This window comes from Podarcis pityusensis, assembly GCF_964106645.2.
Source record: "Podarcis pityusensis genome assembly, chromosome: 2".
Lineage (NCBI taxonomy): Eukaryota > Metazoa > Chordata > Lepidosauria > Squamata > Lacertidae > Podarcis > Podarcis pityusensis.
In genome coordinates, this window is record NC_138029.1 from 45,129,569 (window position 1) to 45,145,950 (window position 16,382).

At 43.7% G+C, this 16,382-nt stretch overlaps 1 protein-coding gene across 2 annotated transcripts; it reads right to left on the reverse strand.

Moving 5' to 3' along the window:
* Positions 1-879: 879 nt before the first annotated feature.
* On the reverse strand, positions 880-13,226 carry C1QTNF2 (C1q and TNF related 2). Of its 2 annotated transcripts, none has more exons than XM_080995299.1 (3): positions 12,861-13,226; positions 4,587-4,838; positions 880-2,992 (listed from the first exon to the last, which is right to left on the reverse strand). In XM_080995299.1, the coding sequence occupies exons 2-3, from the start codon at positions 4,828-4,830 to the stop codon at positions 2,379-2,381; spliced, it is 858 nt and encodes a 285-aa protein (XP_080851425.1). In that variant the 5' UTR covers positions 4,831-4,838; positions 12,861-13,226; the 3' UTR covers positions 880-2,378. The 2 variants fall into 2 exon arrangements, with proteins under 2 accessions (XP_080851425.1, XP_080851426.1); XM_080995300.1 differs by lacking the exon at positions 12,861-13,226 and adding an exon at positions 7,589-7,704.
* Between the last annotated feature and the right edge of the window lie 3,156 nt (positions 13,227-16,382).

Sequence of the window (16,382 nt, forward strand, 5' to 3'; positions counted from 1 at the left end):
GTTCTGATTAGAAGAAGCATTTGTTAAAGCAGTCCAGGCCACATTATCACCCATAATTATCTATAATGTCACCACTGCTCAAGCTGATTCTCACTTGATTGCATGTGATATTTCTTCCATTGTGAAGATAATCTCAGCCCCTCTAGCTGTGTGGAAGAGGATGTCCCTGTCCCTCCCCAATTCAGTGGAACAGACCACCAATGATGTACCGGTACTTCAAGTAGTCTCAAGTAGTACAAAAGCAATATTGGGCTTCACTTTTTGCAGTCTGTTGTAGGATCAGTGCATACAATGGACTTTTTAAGAAAGTGTTCTAATGTGGAAGTCTAGCACAAGAACCTCTTCTTGCACAATTCTGTAACAAGTCTTGTAGAAGAGCTCAGTATTAAAACACAACCCAAAAAACAAATGGAAATAGATACTGCTTCCCATCAAGAAAACAAGTCTCCATTTTGCCCATTGTGAAACATGGTATCTAAGGCTGGTAAATGTTTACTCTTGCGCACTTGCAGGTGCGGGTACAGAAATGAACATGCCCAGTACAGAAAAGGTTGGGGGAAATTGACTGAGGTGAGAGGGAAACACAGCTTTGCTACATTCTGATAAACTGATCAGTGGTGTGGAAGAGCAGTGAATATTGACAACTGGAAAAAACACATGGAAACATTTCTTGTTCACCTCCTGGAAGTGCACACCAAAAATTGGATTTTTATTATGCATTTGTTATGTAAGGTCCATATCGGGAAGCACTGACAAAACGTTCCTAAGGGTTGAAAATGCAAATGGAAAGCCACCCACCCTCAGCTGATGGGAAAAAACATACTTGGATTTCTGTACATTTAAAACTGCATGGCATTGTTTGCTTGTACGTGCAGTGAGCATGTTAAAGGGCACTTTTATTGACTTGTGAAAACACCAGTGCTTGGTTGCAAAATTGTATTGTTCAGGCAGCACCTTTTGCAATGAAGATGGTAGTCACTAGGTGGCAGTATGCATACAATATTAAACCCTAAAGTGGCTGATACATGTTGGTTTCTATTTATCTTCTTTCCTTTACCAATTATTTATTATTCATTAACAACATTGCCTCCCCTCCAAGGATTTCAAAGCCCTTCCTCCATTTTATCCTCACAACAACCCTGTGAGGTAGGTTTAGCTGAGGGATAGTGATGGGCCCAAAGTTACCAAGTGAGCTAAGGGGGGATTTGAACCCGAGTTTCCATGGCATTAACCCAACATTCCATGGCATTAACCCAACATTCCACCTTACCTAACTAACTTCAGTTGAGATTTGCAGTAGCTGTGAGGACAAAATTATGGGAAACAAAAAGATTCAGGGAAAATAATATTCTGATCATTCTGTGTTGTGATCTCTTGAAGACACTTCAGTGTTGAGCTCCTGATTTTGAATATCATAATCTTTCTTCCACTGTTAAAATAATGTGGTCATCTCCATCTTTCTTTATAAATTATTCCTTTTTTGTTTGCCTTTGGGGGTTTCTTAGTGTCTCATTAGGCAGAGAACCGTGATCATTCATTGCTTCTATAAGTAAGCTGCAGATAGCAACACTTTCCTTAGGACCAACCCAAATGTCACAGTTGTGGGCAACCTTTTGGGAGTTCTCCAGAACACATCATCAGGATGGATTCTGAGCAAAACAAAAGGTGCTTTAGAAAAACCCAGTGATCTTGTCATCTGAGTTTGCATTGATTTAAGATGGAGAACAAGAGACTTGATTGGATTAGCCAAAGGAGGGGCTGTGCCTGACAGGTTTCAGGATACATGCAGATTATTGGGACAGATAAGCAAAATTGGGTCTTTCGTTTTTGAAAAAGTTTGGGAAACACTGATCTAAATGATTTGGGGAGGGGGCATTACAATTTTAAAGTTTTTATAATTTGTCATTCTGTAAATGGATATGTTTCAACATATACTTGGATTGCCTTACTGGGTTTGGGGGGAATTATATTGCAATGGCGACTGGCCACAAATGATGAAAAATCTGACTGCTCAGAATTTATAAGCTAGGCTGATTCTTTAAGGGGGCCCACAGACTGACACAAAGAAACATCAAGGCTTAGATTAAGGTAGGCAACATGGTGCCTTCCAGACTCTGTTGGACTCCAACTCCCATCAGCCCCAGTCAGCTTAGCCAATGTTCAGAGATGTTTGGAACTGTAGTTCATCAACATGTGCTCACCATGTTGACTATCCTGGGCTTATGATAGCAATGCCTCTGGGACACAGTCCAGGTTAAGACTGCTTCTGCAAAGATGGGACTATTTCAAAGATGAATGTACATTATTGCAGCTCTCATTTTCCATGTCCGACTCCCTGTTAGAGTTGGCTGGTGTTGCTGTTGTCAACAGTCTTCCCTTTATATTTCATTGAGATATTCTTGGTCAGGATAGATCAGAAAGCCAGTGAAAAGGCTGTCTGTCCAGTAAGGGTCATAAAAGAGTCCATTCTGTTCCGAGTAGAATATCTGCAGCCAGACCTCATCGTCCTGCTTCAAGGACAGGATAGTCGATCCAGAAGCTATGTCATGGTTCCCGGTATTGGCATCGAACGTTTTTATTCTGTACTGCCCGTTGTGCACCAGCCCAATGGCCAAGTGTTTATTGGCCAAAGTGATGTCGTAAGTGAAGTAGTAGATGCCGGGGATGCTGCAGACAAATTTCCCGCTGGAGCTGTTGTAGTTTGCACCTTCGTTCATGAGGATCTTGTCAAATTTGATGGGCAGCCTCTCTCTCGGGTAGCTTTTGGTCACTGCAACAGAGAAGGCGGATTTGGCTTTGTTTGCCCCACAGCTGCAGGGGCCTGGCATCCCAGGGTCCCCGAGGGCTCCTTTGGGGCCTTTCTTCCCCACACCTCCGCTTTTCCCGGGGTTCCCCTTCAGGCCCTTTGGACCACGGGGACCAGCTTTGCCGATGGCTCCCACCTTTCCCTTTGGCCCTGCCTTGCCGGGATTTCCTGTCTTGCCTTGTGGACCTAGGAGAGAAATGGACTTCCGTAAGTAACTGGCCACTTAGCTGCCGCCGGAGTTTTAGGGTGTTTCCAAGACATTGCTACGTGCAGGGGCAATAGCTGCGGTCCGGGATGTGCAGGCGGAATTCCTTTCAATAACAGATTCTGTCTGTATTGGGTGTGGGGGCAGGGCAGCAGTTACGTAGCTACTTTCACTGCTTTAAAGCGTCAGTATCTGAGCCTGGAATGTTAGTATACATCATGATAACATACACACACAAAATAGGTTCTGGACTTTTGAAAACATTGGTTTGAATCCAGCCCTGCACGAAACAAGTTCTGCTCATGCTCACAAAGTTCAATTTCTCCCTCCTCTCCCTGTGCCACCCCCAATCTGCTGTGTGTGTGTGGGGGTGTCCTTCAACCCTCTGTAGCAGATTTTGAGGGTAGGTGAGGGGCTACAGGGGAGAGGAGGGGGAATCTGTTGCACATGTGGAAGTCTGCTGTGTGAGCTGAGCAGAAATACTGTGTCCATTTCTGGGCACCACAGTTCAAGAAGGACACTGACAAACTGGAACGTGTCCAGAGGAGGGCAACCAAAATGGTCAAAGGCCTGGAAACGATGCCTTATGAGGAACGGCTAAGGGAGCTGGGCATGTTTAGCCTGGAGAAGAGGAGGTTAAGGGGTGATATGATAGCCATGTTCAAATATATAAAAGGATGTCACATAGAGGAGGGAGAAAGGTTGTTTTCTGCTGCTCCAGAGAAGCGGACACGGAGCAATGGATCCAAACTACAAGAAAGAAGATTCCACCTAAACATTAGGAAGAACTTCCTGACAGTAAGAGCTGTTCGACAGTGGAATTTGCTGCCAAGGAGTGTGGTGGAGTCTCCTTCTTTGGAGGTCTTTAAGCAGAGGCTTGACAACCATATGTCAGGAGTGCTCTGATGGTGTTTCCTGCTTGGCAGGGGGTTGGACTCGATGGCCCTTGTGGTCTCTTCCAACTCTATGATTCTATGAAATGTTGGATACACGCCACTATTTTTAACAGAAAAAGATGGAGCGCTGACTCCTGTTTGAAGGCAGAAACATAATTCCCATAATTCTTTGCCCCATAATTCCCTTTCACAGTTTTAATACTGTGGCTAATCACTTGGCTAATAATAATAATAATAATAATAATGCTGTTGTTCCATTTTTCAGAGACAATGACACATCTTATAGCGTCATCCTTGCTCAGGCTATGTGAGATATTAGCACCTGTGTCATTTTGGTGCCTGGTTTCTCCCAGAGTCTCGTGAGAAACTCAAGCCTCATGACTAAAAAAAAAGAGACCCACCATAGTTTTCAAACAATAAGATCTCTAAAAATTCAAACATGCAGACGTAATGTCTGCTGCACTGGTAAAAAGTCCAGTTTTGTTTGTTTAGAAGGGACGTGGCTATTAGGAGTGTCATGAAAAGTACCTGCACTTCAAAATTTAACAGTACACCATTAATAAGGGCAGGTAGGCACCCAACTGGGACTGCATTGGGACTGATCCATTTGGATGCTCCTGCTTTGTGTCACTTCCTGTTGCTACAGACTGAGCTTTAAAAGGGAGCAGTAGTCTCTTACCTTCCTCCCCTGTCTCCCCTTTCTCCCCGTCCTTTCCATCTTGTCCATCTTTTCCTGGGAAACCCATCCTTCCCATCGTCCCGGGGGAACCTGGAGCTCCAGGGACACCAGGAGGGCCTTGTGGTCCTGGCACGCTGCAGATGACCTGCTTGGAACCTTTCTGACTTTCTGCTTTCGCAAAGCTGCTGACGAGCTGACTGGCCACGCAGGGCACAATCCAGACAAACAGAACCAGGGAGATCATGGTGATGCCTGTAAGAAATTAAAGACAGATAGTTATGGGCTTGTATTGCAGCAGGCACATGTAAACGCCACAAGCTTCAGAGCAGATGAGAATGGCAGGGTTCAAATCCATATGCATCCCAGGGTCCATGGCCAAAGAGCTTTTGATGGGAAAGGGCTGACTTGAGCATACAGGCAGATGACGGCAGAGCTGCTTGGGTGACACAGTTCTGCTAGGCACAGCACATGAACCTGATCTATCTCAAGAGCATTCCAGAACCTTCTGCAATGCCACAGAGGCTGATGTCGTGCTAGGAGCCAGCCACACTGGAATACAGTGGTGCCCCGCAAGACGAATGCCTCGCAAGACGAAAAACTCGCTAGACGAAAGGGTTTTGCGTTTTTTGAGCTGCTTCGCAAGACAAATTTCCCTATGGGCTTGCTTCGCAAGACGAAAAACGAAAACGTCTTGCAAGTTTGTTTCCTTTTTCTTAACACCGTTAATACAGTTGCGACTTGACTTCGAGGAGCAACTCATAGAACGAGGTGTGGTAGCCTTTTTTGAGGTTTTTAAAGACTTTGGTGATTTTTGAAGCTTTTCCAAAACTTCTTTTGCAGCCATTTGGTAAGTTAAACTTTTAAAACTTTTTTGGGGGTTTTTGGATTTTGGGTTGGGGTGGTTGGAATTCAAGGACTTGGTGTTGGGGAGGGGTTTGCAAGAATCTGGAAGCTTGTGTGTTTTTTTCTGCATTTTTATGATTTTCTGTGACCATTGGGCCACTCTGCTGTTTTTTTTAAAAAAATTCTGGATTTGAATTTCTGTGTGGTGGGTGGCTGGGGGAACAGTTGAGGAGGGGTTTGCAAGAATCTGGAAGCTTGTGTGTTTTCCCCCCTGCATTTTTATGATTTTCTGTGACCATTGGGCCACTCTGCTGTTTTCTAAAAAAAATTCTGGATTTGAATTTCTGTGTGGTGGGTGGCTGGGGGAACAGTTGAGGAGGGGGTTCTTCAGCAAGAAGCAAAGAGTGGAAGAGGAACCTTCTTCGAGTTGTCCCCCAGAGTCTTAGAAAATGTACTGTACACTTTGTTGATTTTTAAATGTTTTTCTGTCATGTTTAGAAACTTAATTTATTGTTCCTTCAATTTTTGAAATGCTCTTTACAGTATGTGTGACTTTAAAGAGCACTTAATAAACTCTTGTTGTACCAAATTTGGCTTTGTTTGGACTTTTTTTGACCATAGGAACGCATTAATTGAATTTCAATGCATTCCTATGGGATTTCGTGCTTCGCAAGACGAAAAATTCGCTAGACGAAAAAACTCGCGGAACGAATTAATTTCGTCTTGCGAGGCACCACTGTAAAGACCCAAGGCTGGGTTAGCTAGCAATATCCAGTCAACACGTGGCCTGCCCTAACACGCCAAAGACTTTGTGAAGCCTTGAGTGTAAATTCTCTCTGGTATAATGAGAAACTTGTCATTTAGCTTTTTATTCATCCTCTCCCCAGACTGCCAAAATCCCCGCCTAGTTCTTTCTGGTGTCACGTTGCCCTTCCGATGCTGTTTGGATTTTGAGAGTTTGCAGCATGAGGAAGGTGAAGTTAAACAGAAGTGCTTTTGAATTAGTGTGGGCTTGTTCTCGAAGCTACCAGCATGAGTCTGACCAAACTGCGGGAGGCAGTGGAGGACAGGAGTGCCTGGCGTGCTCTGGTCCATGGGGTCACGAAGAGTCGGACACGACTAAACGACTAAACAACAACAGTGGATCGTCCTCTTGAATTTGAAGCACAGCCATGGGCAAAATAAATAGCTTTAAACAGGCCACACCAGAAGTAGAGGAAGCTGGTGTGAGCCAGGAAGTTGACGTTCAGCTCATTTTATCTGTTTCCTTCCTTCACTGCCAAATTCCTGGGCAGCTCTTAACTACTGCCATGTTGCTAACTGCCAATCAAGTCCTCCTTAGACATATGAACTACATAGGTTGCTTTAGGCAAGCATCAGTTCCCATTTGCTGTAAGGGGATTACTGGAGATAATTTATATGGAGTTCTTTGAGGACTCTTGACTGTGATGTAAATGCTAAGCATTGTTGCATTACTACAATTACCATTAAGATTGCTATCATCATAATCTCAGCTTCAGGAAACGGACAAAATACAGTAGGAGAAATAAGAAAAAGTAACTTGCCTTCCAAGGATGTTATGAAGATAAAACAATGACTATGCAGCATCTTAGATGCATTTGAAAGGTAAAGGCAATTCATTAATAAAACTCTGATCTTAAACATGGTTAAGTCATGGAACAGTGTACTATGTGAATTTGGCTTTATATATATATACACGGATGGGTGTCATTTCCTGCTCTGAGCTGTAGAGATGGGAGGAGGATAAATTCCAATAACAGAACATAAAAAATAAGACTCATCACTTCCCAAGCCTATCCTTAGATCTGGGTTGGTAGGGAATAAATTGTGTGTGCGTGGCATATTTGGGGGCGGGGGGCCAGGAATGAAACACACACTGCATCCTTTGCCGTGGATCTTCTCATCTCAAATCACTTGCTGGAGAAATGTGTTACAAATTAATGTTATTTAGGGATTAAGAGCATGCAAAAGCAGGCTGGAGGTGGGGCTAATCTCTATTTCCCTCTGTTTGCAACTGCTTTTCACATACTGAGCAGTTACTGGTGAATTGCTCCATTAATACTGCACAATTATTGTAGTAATACCTGATGTCTGAAATACACAAGCTGGTGCCTATTGAATACCATCTCTCCTTGTACGTTTTCAAAACCAGATGTATAAACTTCATCGAATTCTCATGCCCCTTTTGTTAGCCAGAGGGATGGAGGGGTCATAACCGGGGCCTCAGACATAAAACCTGCCAGAGCTCGATCCGTAAAAAAAGTAGAGTAATGAGAAGTGAATGGGTCTGGACATCTGCAAAGTATTTCCCCGTCACGGGGAATGACAGCATTAAGCAATGACAGCCAATCCACACACACATCTGAGTTTTACAGTCAGAATTTCCAGGTCAAGGGCTGTAGCCTCCAGGCAGACTTAATTTTTAAAGCACTGAGAAGCCAGAATAAATATATGTTGCTTCCACTCCGCCAGTGGTAATATCAGCATTTATAACTTTGCTTCTTCGGCGGAGAAATCCAGCAGCTGAGAAACAACAGGGCAGAAAGGAGCCGAGGAGCCATCACTGAATCTAAAGGCCAGCCACATTTGCTGGATAGAATGGAAAGCATGGATGGTGGTGTTATAAGAATTTTAAGGTCTCAAATATAGAATAAATATTCATAAATGCACACATATCTAAATATATGAGCCATGTGTCTGAAATAGTATGGGAGAGCAATCCTGAAGCCATTTTGACTCTCCCAATGACCTCAAATATTCCCCTGCAGGAAGGGAGGCAAATGGGGAAAGCCTTCCCATTGTCTTTTTTGCTTGCAAATCCTCCCTTAAGGGCATATTTGTGTATGAATAGGGTGAGCCTGTGACCTGGATTCAGGAACTAAAGTATTAACCATCACAAAAGAATTGCCAGACTGCCCAGGTAATGTAATCAGTGACCATTATCAGGTATCCTGGCAGGCAGGATTTGTGCTGTAGATTGCCTCCTTCTGTGATATATGTAGTAAAAGGTAAAGGTAAAGGACTCCAGATGGTAAAGTCCAGTCAAAGGCGACTATGGGGTAGCGGCTCTCATCTCGCTTTCAGGCCGAGGGAGCCGGTGTTTGTCCACAGACAGCTTTCTGGGTCATGTGGCCAGCATGACTAAACCGCTTCTGGCACAATGGAACACCGTGACGGAAACCAGAGTGCATGGAAATGTGATATATGTATGATGTTTTAGGGGGTGGTGGTCTCGGGCTACAGGGTGGGCAATTTCAAAAGTCTAGATAAGGGCTTGCGCGCCATTGTTCAGGGTTCTCCTCCCTCCTGCGTGTGGGGAGTGAGGACCATGTTGCAACAGTTCCTTGAATAAAGACCAGGCTTACTAGCTGCTTTGCTTCTGAATATACTCTGGTTGGCTTCTGTTATTTTCTGCTACTGATAGGGAACCCACTTAAGGACTCTATATGGGCTCTGGAATACCCCATAAGGGGAAGGGAGCAGTTTTTTCTTATAACAGTGGGAAGAATGCACTTCCTTCTTCCTTCCTATTTTATTTTACAGTGGACACTCGGGTTGTGAACGTGATCCGTGCGGATGCATGTTCTCAACCCGCAGCGTTTGCAACCCGCAGCGGCACATCTGCGCATGTGCGGGTTGCGATTCGGTGCTTCTGTGCATGCGCAAAGCGTGATTTAGCGCTTCTGCATATGCGTGATGGCCAAAACCTGGAAGTAACCCGTTCTGGTACTTCCGGGTTTCGGCGGTCTGTAACCCGAAAAAATGCAACCTGAAGCATCTGTAATCCGAGGTATGACTGCATTTTATTTTATTTTATTTTTGGTGCAGAGGGGTCCTGTCCAAGAAAAGGACTGGCTTTCGATCCAGTGGCCTCTGGAACTCATCAGCTGAAGCCTTTGAGATACAGACTTGTAAGATGTTTAATTCTCATGCACAGTGTGATTTCCAGCTTACATATAAGGCACTCTTTCTTTCCAAAGCAAGAAGGGTCTAATCCAGTGGTGTTTGAAAGTAGCCAGGCATCAGGCACATTTTGCACCTGACTTTTGACTGCTTGCAGCCAAGTGAAGAGCACCTGTTAACTCCACCATCTGGAGGTGCATGCCTGGGGATCGTTGGATCTGGGCTGTTTCCGCACACGTAATACCCCACCCTGTAGAATTCTATCAGTTACGTTTTATCTGCACGATTGAAATGAATTTCTGGAACCAAAATGTTTTTTCTGTGCAGCCTGAGCAGGAGCAGTCACCATTAAGAAAAAGGGGTCAGAACAGGCCAATATATTTGTGGACTGTCCCTGGATCAAGTGACTTTTCTTTAAATTCTCAAGGCTCTTAACTTTGCTCAAGGTTGTCATCTGAATTAGTCAGAGGTTTAACTGAGAATCAATCACAGTCAATCATTTTAAAAATCATTGCCCCCAAATAGCAACTAGACATTCCGTTTTGGCAACTGTAACCTTGGTTTAAGGAGCCATTTGACACCTATATAATCTGAGCTCTAACACTGTAATCCAACAACTTTCAAACCTCCCCATGCCCCTCTATTGATCACTTGAAAACTGCAGTTTTTTTTAGGGACTGTGTAATAAACTTTTTTGTTACTAAAACTAGCACCATATCATGAAGATCCCAGGCCAGGCCCCTGAGAAGGAGCCCCTTAACTGGGTGGTGTTTTTTTTTGGGGGGGGGGGTTCAACTTGAGTAGACTCTACCAGTCAGTGGAGACAATACAGAGGAAGATTAACCAGTGTCCTGGCTCAGCAGAAGGCAGCTGAATCTTTGAACAGGCTAACAGCACATCCATATGATGCCTCAAGCAAAGAACTAGAAATACAGGAAGTCACTGAGGGGGTGGGAATAAATCATATTGGATGGGGAGGGGGGAGTTGTAATTTTTTCCATTGTGTGGGTTCCCATCATCTGTGTGGAGACCATTACTCCTTCTACTCGGTAGAGCGTTTACAATCAGCAGAGCTAAAATGGATCCTTGATTGCTGAAGAAATTAAATACTGTACAGAGACTCACCCACATCTGAGACACCCCTTCCAATAACCGCCCTCCCCCCCCAAAAAACCATGCAGCTCTTTGGATAACTTCAGTCTAGGATCTCCAGGGCTGAATTTGAGTAACAGCAAGGGTGATTCAACCCTGGAACCTGTGTAGGGATATTCATCTACATTTGCCATCCTTCTTGCTAAAAAGGGCTATTTTATAGTTCCCTTTTCAGACACTGTTGCTCATATCTATAAATATTTATATCCTGTCTTTTACAACGTAAAGTTACTCAAGGCAGCTGACAATAAAAAGAAAACAAAGCTCCGTCCAACTATATTTGCGACATGAACCATAAAAGCCACCCTCCAAAGAAATAAAAACCACGAAAACAAAAGTAGCGCAGATATAATTTATTTGTTGACTCGTCAGTGTTGTGCTTTGAGTGCCGGACAAGGCACAGGGAATCCTACTCAGGCATGGGCCTCTGCACCAGTCACCATCTCTCAGCCTAGCCTACTTTACAGGGTTGTTGTGAGGCAAAATGCTTCTTGAGAAATGCTGCTATATGTAGGTCGTTTTTCCTTCAAACCACCTTCCATCTGATTTGAAAACACAAAGCCACTTTCAGGGGGGTTGCAGGCATGGGGAAACCAAGCAGGTAATGGGAGTTGAGTGGAGACATCCATCTCCATCCCCATTTGCAATGTGCAAATGAAACTTGAAACACAGCAGTGGGAAACCACCTCACTGTGTTTTCAGCCACTAATGTGTACATAGCCTGAGTTCAACAAAAGTGGCAGCAAGTAGGTATGGCACTGCAGCCCAAGTCTACATTTCTGTTAGGTTCCAGCTAGCTTGCCAATGGAGAGTTGTCTGAGGGAGGGGTAATCTGCAGGATCTAAGAACAGGAATTGACTTGTGAAACCTAACAAGTCCTATTAATTGTTGTTATTGTCTTTTGATTTTCTCGAGTCCTATTTGTTGAAAGGAAGGTGTTGGTGAAATCTCACTCTGCAATACTGTAATGGGGAAAAAGAAGCTGGATTCGGTTGTAGACTGTAGGATTTGATGCCCCTCTTTATTCTGTCCTTTGACAACTGAATATGAATCCAGCCATTTCTTGACATTAAATAGTTTAAACTCATTTTAATCTTGTATCTTTCTAATGTTGTAACCCACAACGGAACCTAATGGTGAAGGGGTACTAAGACATTGAATTGTTATTATTGATTTGAAGCTATTTGGAAAGATGGGAGGGTGGTTTTCCCCCCCTTCACCTGAGCTTTTGTTTGGTAGATAAGGGGAGCAGTCTGATCCCATTAGAAACTTTAATCTGACCTCCAAAGGCAAAAGTTCTATGTCCCAAAGTCATACTTCAAGGTTACGTGGCAACTGCCACTTCAGACCAAATCTGTGAGGCTACAGTTTCTAAACTGTTGGAATTTGTGGGGGGTAAAATTGTGAGGGGTCTCTAGGAGAAACAGGGCTAGGAGGTTCGTATAAAAACAGCACATCCTCTGATCCAAACCCAGTGAGATGACACATAGGAGCCATATCCTAGCGGTTGAGGGGGCTTTGGCTCCCCAATAAACTATTTTAGGGGGCCAGGCCCCCCAAGTTGATGGGCATTGCCATTTAAATGGCGTGCATGCACCACATTATGTGATTAGTTATGTGGGACGGGTCTTACCTGGGGCCCTACAATGTTTTATTCAGGTTGGCACCCCTGACACAACACATTAAGGGTAGTGTGGAGTCTTCAAGTCTAAAAGGGTAGTTAGTAATTGTCTGGTGTGGAGTTCAGCAAGAGGGAAGAGAACGATACCAGGAATGAACTTGGCCCTTCTCTCTGTCCCGTCCCCCCCCCCCCCCAGTTTCAGAAGTTGGAGCTTAGCTGTTGTTGAACCAGCATAATGATTCCCTGGGACTCTTCCTATTGCAAAGTTTCTGTGCAAAAGAGGAAAGTTTTACAAGGGTTGCACAGACAGACAACTCTCATAAATTAAACGCAGCGTTTTCCCCAGTGCATTCTTCTTTTTAACTTGCAATTGGCTCGATTAAGGAGTTCCGTCCAGTCTGCAAGGAATTAACCATTCAAAGACTGCCATCCTACCCACTGTTAACCTGGGACAGTGCCCTCATGAAACCCGAGGGGATTGACTTTTGAGTAAACATGTATGGGGGCTGCAGGGCTGCAATCCTGTGCACACTTTCCTGAGAATAAGTGTGCGAGTGGGATTCACAGTGCAAGCCTAACCATACCTACTGAGAAGTAAGTCGTACTGAATTCATTGTGGTTTACTCCCAGGAAACTGGGATTAGGATTGCAGCCTTGGATCAAGCCTGTTAAGCCTGTTAAGACTGTTCAAGTCTTCTTTAGAAAACATTTTAATAAATAAAAATAGTACTCACAAGCACAAATGTCTTCCAGAAAAAGATCCTGACATCCAGTAGGAAAGCTGAAGAATCTCAAACAGATGTTTCACTGCAGAGCATAGTTGTCCAGCTTCGTGGGATTCCTAGCTATTCTTGCAAAACCTTTCCTTTAAACGAAGGGCTTGCGATTTTGCATTCTCAGATGCCTTGCTCGATTTAGGAAAAATGGGTTTCTTTCATTTGCATTCCCACTTTCTTGCAGCGGCTTCAGCTTTTTGGCTCAGCTTTGCCAGAGGCATATTTTGATTATTGTGTAATGTTTGAGCTTCTGCCTCGTGTCACGTGAGACAGGGGAGAAAACGTTACACACATGTGGCTAAATGCTTGGAAGGCTCCAGATACTTGAGAAGAAGAAAGGAAAAAAGCCCCGCTCTGCGGAAGCTCAGAAACTCTAAAGGGGGCCAGGAGTTGTGTGTTATCACCCACAGACAGAAGACTGGCTTGTGTAAGGTCACCTAAAAGCAACACGAGACTCTCCAGAACATGCTTGGCTGGCAGGCAGAATCTGGCTGCGACAGCTATTTTATCTGGCTTCAGGCAGCGGTCCAATCAAATCTCAGCCAGGCTTTGGCCAAGAGTCTGCTTACAGTTCCTCTCATATGGCATGTACTTGGGCGCGTCCACACTGGTAGTTATAAAATGGAATTCCCACTCTTTCTCCTGTGAAAAGTGAGTGAAAATTGACCGATGATACACCTTCTGAAGCGGGGGGGGGGGGGTGATGTAGCTGGCAGGGGGAGAACAATGAGTGGGCGCTGCTAAAAATCCTCCATGTGGACACAATAATATAATAATACAGTGGTACTTCTGGTTACGTACTTAATTCGTTCCGGAGGTCTGTTCTTAACCTGAAACTGTTCTTAACCTGAAGCACCACTTTAGCTAATTGGGGCCTCCCGCTGCTGCCGTGCCGCTACTGCATGGTTTCTGTTCTCATCCTGAAGCAAAGTTCTTAACCCGAGGTACTATTTCTGGGTTAGCAGAGTCTGTAACCTGTAACATATGTAACCCGAGGTACCACTGTATACCATCACATCATTGTTATCCACTTTATGTCTCTTTGGCTCTTTAGAGCCCTGCAACTTCCTTCCCTCCCACTTCATGGCTTTCAAAGTTAACCTTTATAATACCGGTATATCATTTCATTTCCTGCGTTTTCCAATTGTGAAAAGCTTTAAGTAAATATAAAAAGGGAGAAAATTTTTCATTACAAGTCTTCAGACAACCCTGCTAGTGATGTTAATTGCTTACAGTAATCTTTCAAATAGCGTATATATTTACTCCAGTCCTTTTGGAGTACTTGATCATGCTGGTTTTGGATTTTTCCTGTCAGCTTCGCCAGTTCCACAAAGTCCATCATTTGCATCTGCCACTCTTCTTTCGTTGGTACTTCTTGTTGTTTCCATTTTTTGACTAAAAGGATTCTTGCCGCTGTTGCTTGGAATAAGTTGTGCTGTGCTCACCGCATCTTTAAATTTGACCTACCAGTCTGGAAATAGTATGCAAGGTAACAGCGTAAGACACATTCTTTGGTAAAGGAAGTTTATGTCCCTTGGGGACATACCTTTCTTCTGTAGGCAATAGATTGAACTCCATGTACCATCCACACATGTTATCTTGCCTGCTTTTTATGTTGCTTATGTTTTAAGTTCTAATGGTGAATGCGAATGACATCGTCCCACCCTTGGTTTTGCACATGCATGCATGCGCCTTTGTAGTTTGTGTAACCTGGTTGCAGTTGCATCCTCTCCAACCTTAGACTGGACTGATGCCTTTTATCCAGGTACCAGCAGCTGCTTTGTGCAGATGATGCAAAGGGTATTGAATTGCTCCTTTCTGATCCTGGGGGCATAAGGTTTCCACCTCTCTTGTGTGATTCAACTGCCCCCTTCTCAAAGTCCCCTTTGCTCCAATGTCCATAAAATCCAGGCTATATTTGTTAGTTACTGGAAAACTGTACATATTGTGCTGGCCCATCCCTCTTGTGAAGTCTGGGAGTGTTTGTGCAACATCCCTAGAGAGAATAGACTATAAACTATGTCTATTAGAAAAACAAAATGCTAAGCTTAGACTACATTTGCTTTCATCAGGATAAATTTTAGCTGGTCTATTGAGATTGCCTATTAGTACAGCCAAAAGCCTTTTAAAGAAATTTCCCCCCAGACATCAAATAAACGAAAAGCAGCAATACCAGGTTCTAAAAGAAGCATCAACCAAGTCTATCAAAATAATTCAGGTTGTGCAGAGTCCAACATTTGAAGAGGCTTGGCTCATGTTTTCTACCTAACGCTAGTTCACTTTTGCAGATAACATCATGCACCAAGATGTTGTGCAGTACATATATAAAACCACAGAATCACAAGAGAAGGCAATTAGATTGTGACATATTTAGTATGTATTAAAACAACACTTCAGGCAATGTGAGTCTTCCACAGGCACTTGTTTCATAGCCAAAAAATATAGAATCTGCTTTTTAAAGCTTGCAGTCTCATTTTGACATTGCAAAATTTTAGCAAGCTTCACTGGAGCACAACGGGCAAGGCAATTTTAACTAAATAAATTTACATTTATGAACAGAACTGCAAGAGGCAGAAGTGTGCATAAAGGAGGGAGAGGGTTTTCCCATAAGACAACATGGGTTCTCGCCCTGTGGCTACTGTGTCTTCTTTAAGGTTGCACAAAGCAGCTGAACCTTAAATTAATTCTCCTGTTGGACAGGGACATTAAAGGGGGCTTACAGTAATAAGGGCAACAGAAGATGAAACAATAGTATGTGAGTTTTGGCAGTGGCAGTGGAAGTGACAGCAGACTTCAATAGCATGGCAAGCCATGAGGAATGATTGCACAAGGGACTGAGTTTGGGGATAGAGTGGGTTGGATGTCCAGTTCTAGAGAATGAGCACAGAAAAGATGGAAAAGGGCTGTTGCTTGAGCTTCAAGGGAAAGGCAGAAACACCAGGAGGAACTGGAGATGGGGTTTTGGTGGTTGGGACTGGCCCTCCAGTGAGCAGACTGGCAGTATGAAGGCAATAACAGCATTGCACATTAACTGCATCAAAATGCAAATTCTACTGGACACAGAAATGCACAAACTAAGCAAGTATTATTAAGGCCAGCCTGCTTTTCATTGTGAACGGTTGTCATTTTGGGATACAAAAGAACTCTAGATCAAAGTTTGATTCCCCTTCAAATCTGGTAAGAATTAGTGCTGTTAGCTTTCATGTAAATGACAATTTTCCTTCAATTTTTTTTCTCCCCGACTTATCAGGGGTGATTCGCATCTAATTTCAATAAAAGAAATTACTGACATTTTAGGAAGTATGTCCAGTATTCTCAGGCCTTGGGAGGAACCAAGTCTTAGAAATGCCAATTCAAAATGGAAAAAGCAAAGGAGCACTTCAAAATCGTAAGGTTGAAAAATGAATTGTTTCCCTTTTCCAAGACCCAACAGCTACATCACTAGGGCATATTTGCCAATGAAATGTATCTAGCATCTGC

Bases quoted from the DNA above. Each gene is read 5' to 3' on its own strand.
- C1QTNF2 (XM_080995299.1), bottom strand. From the start codon at position 4,830: ATGATCTCCCTGGTTCTGTTTGTCTGGATTGTGCCCTGCGTGGCCAGT. The intron at 2,993-4,586 runs GTAAGAGACTAC...TTTCTCTCCTAG, and splicing joins AGGGGAGACAGGGGAGGAAG to GTCCACAAGGCAAGACAGGA.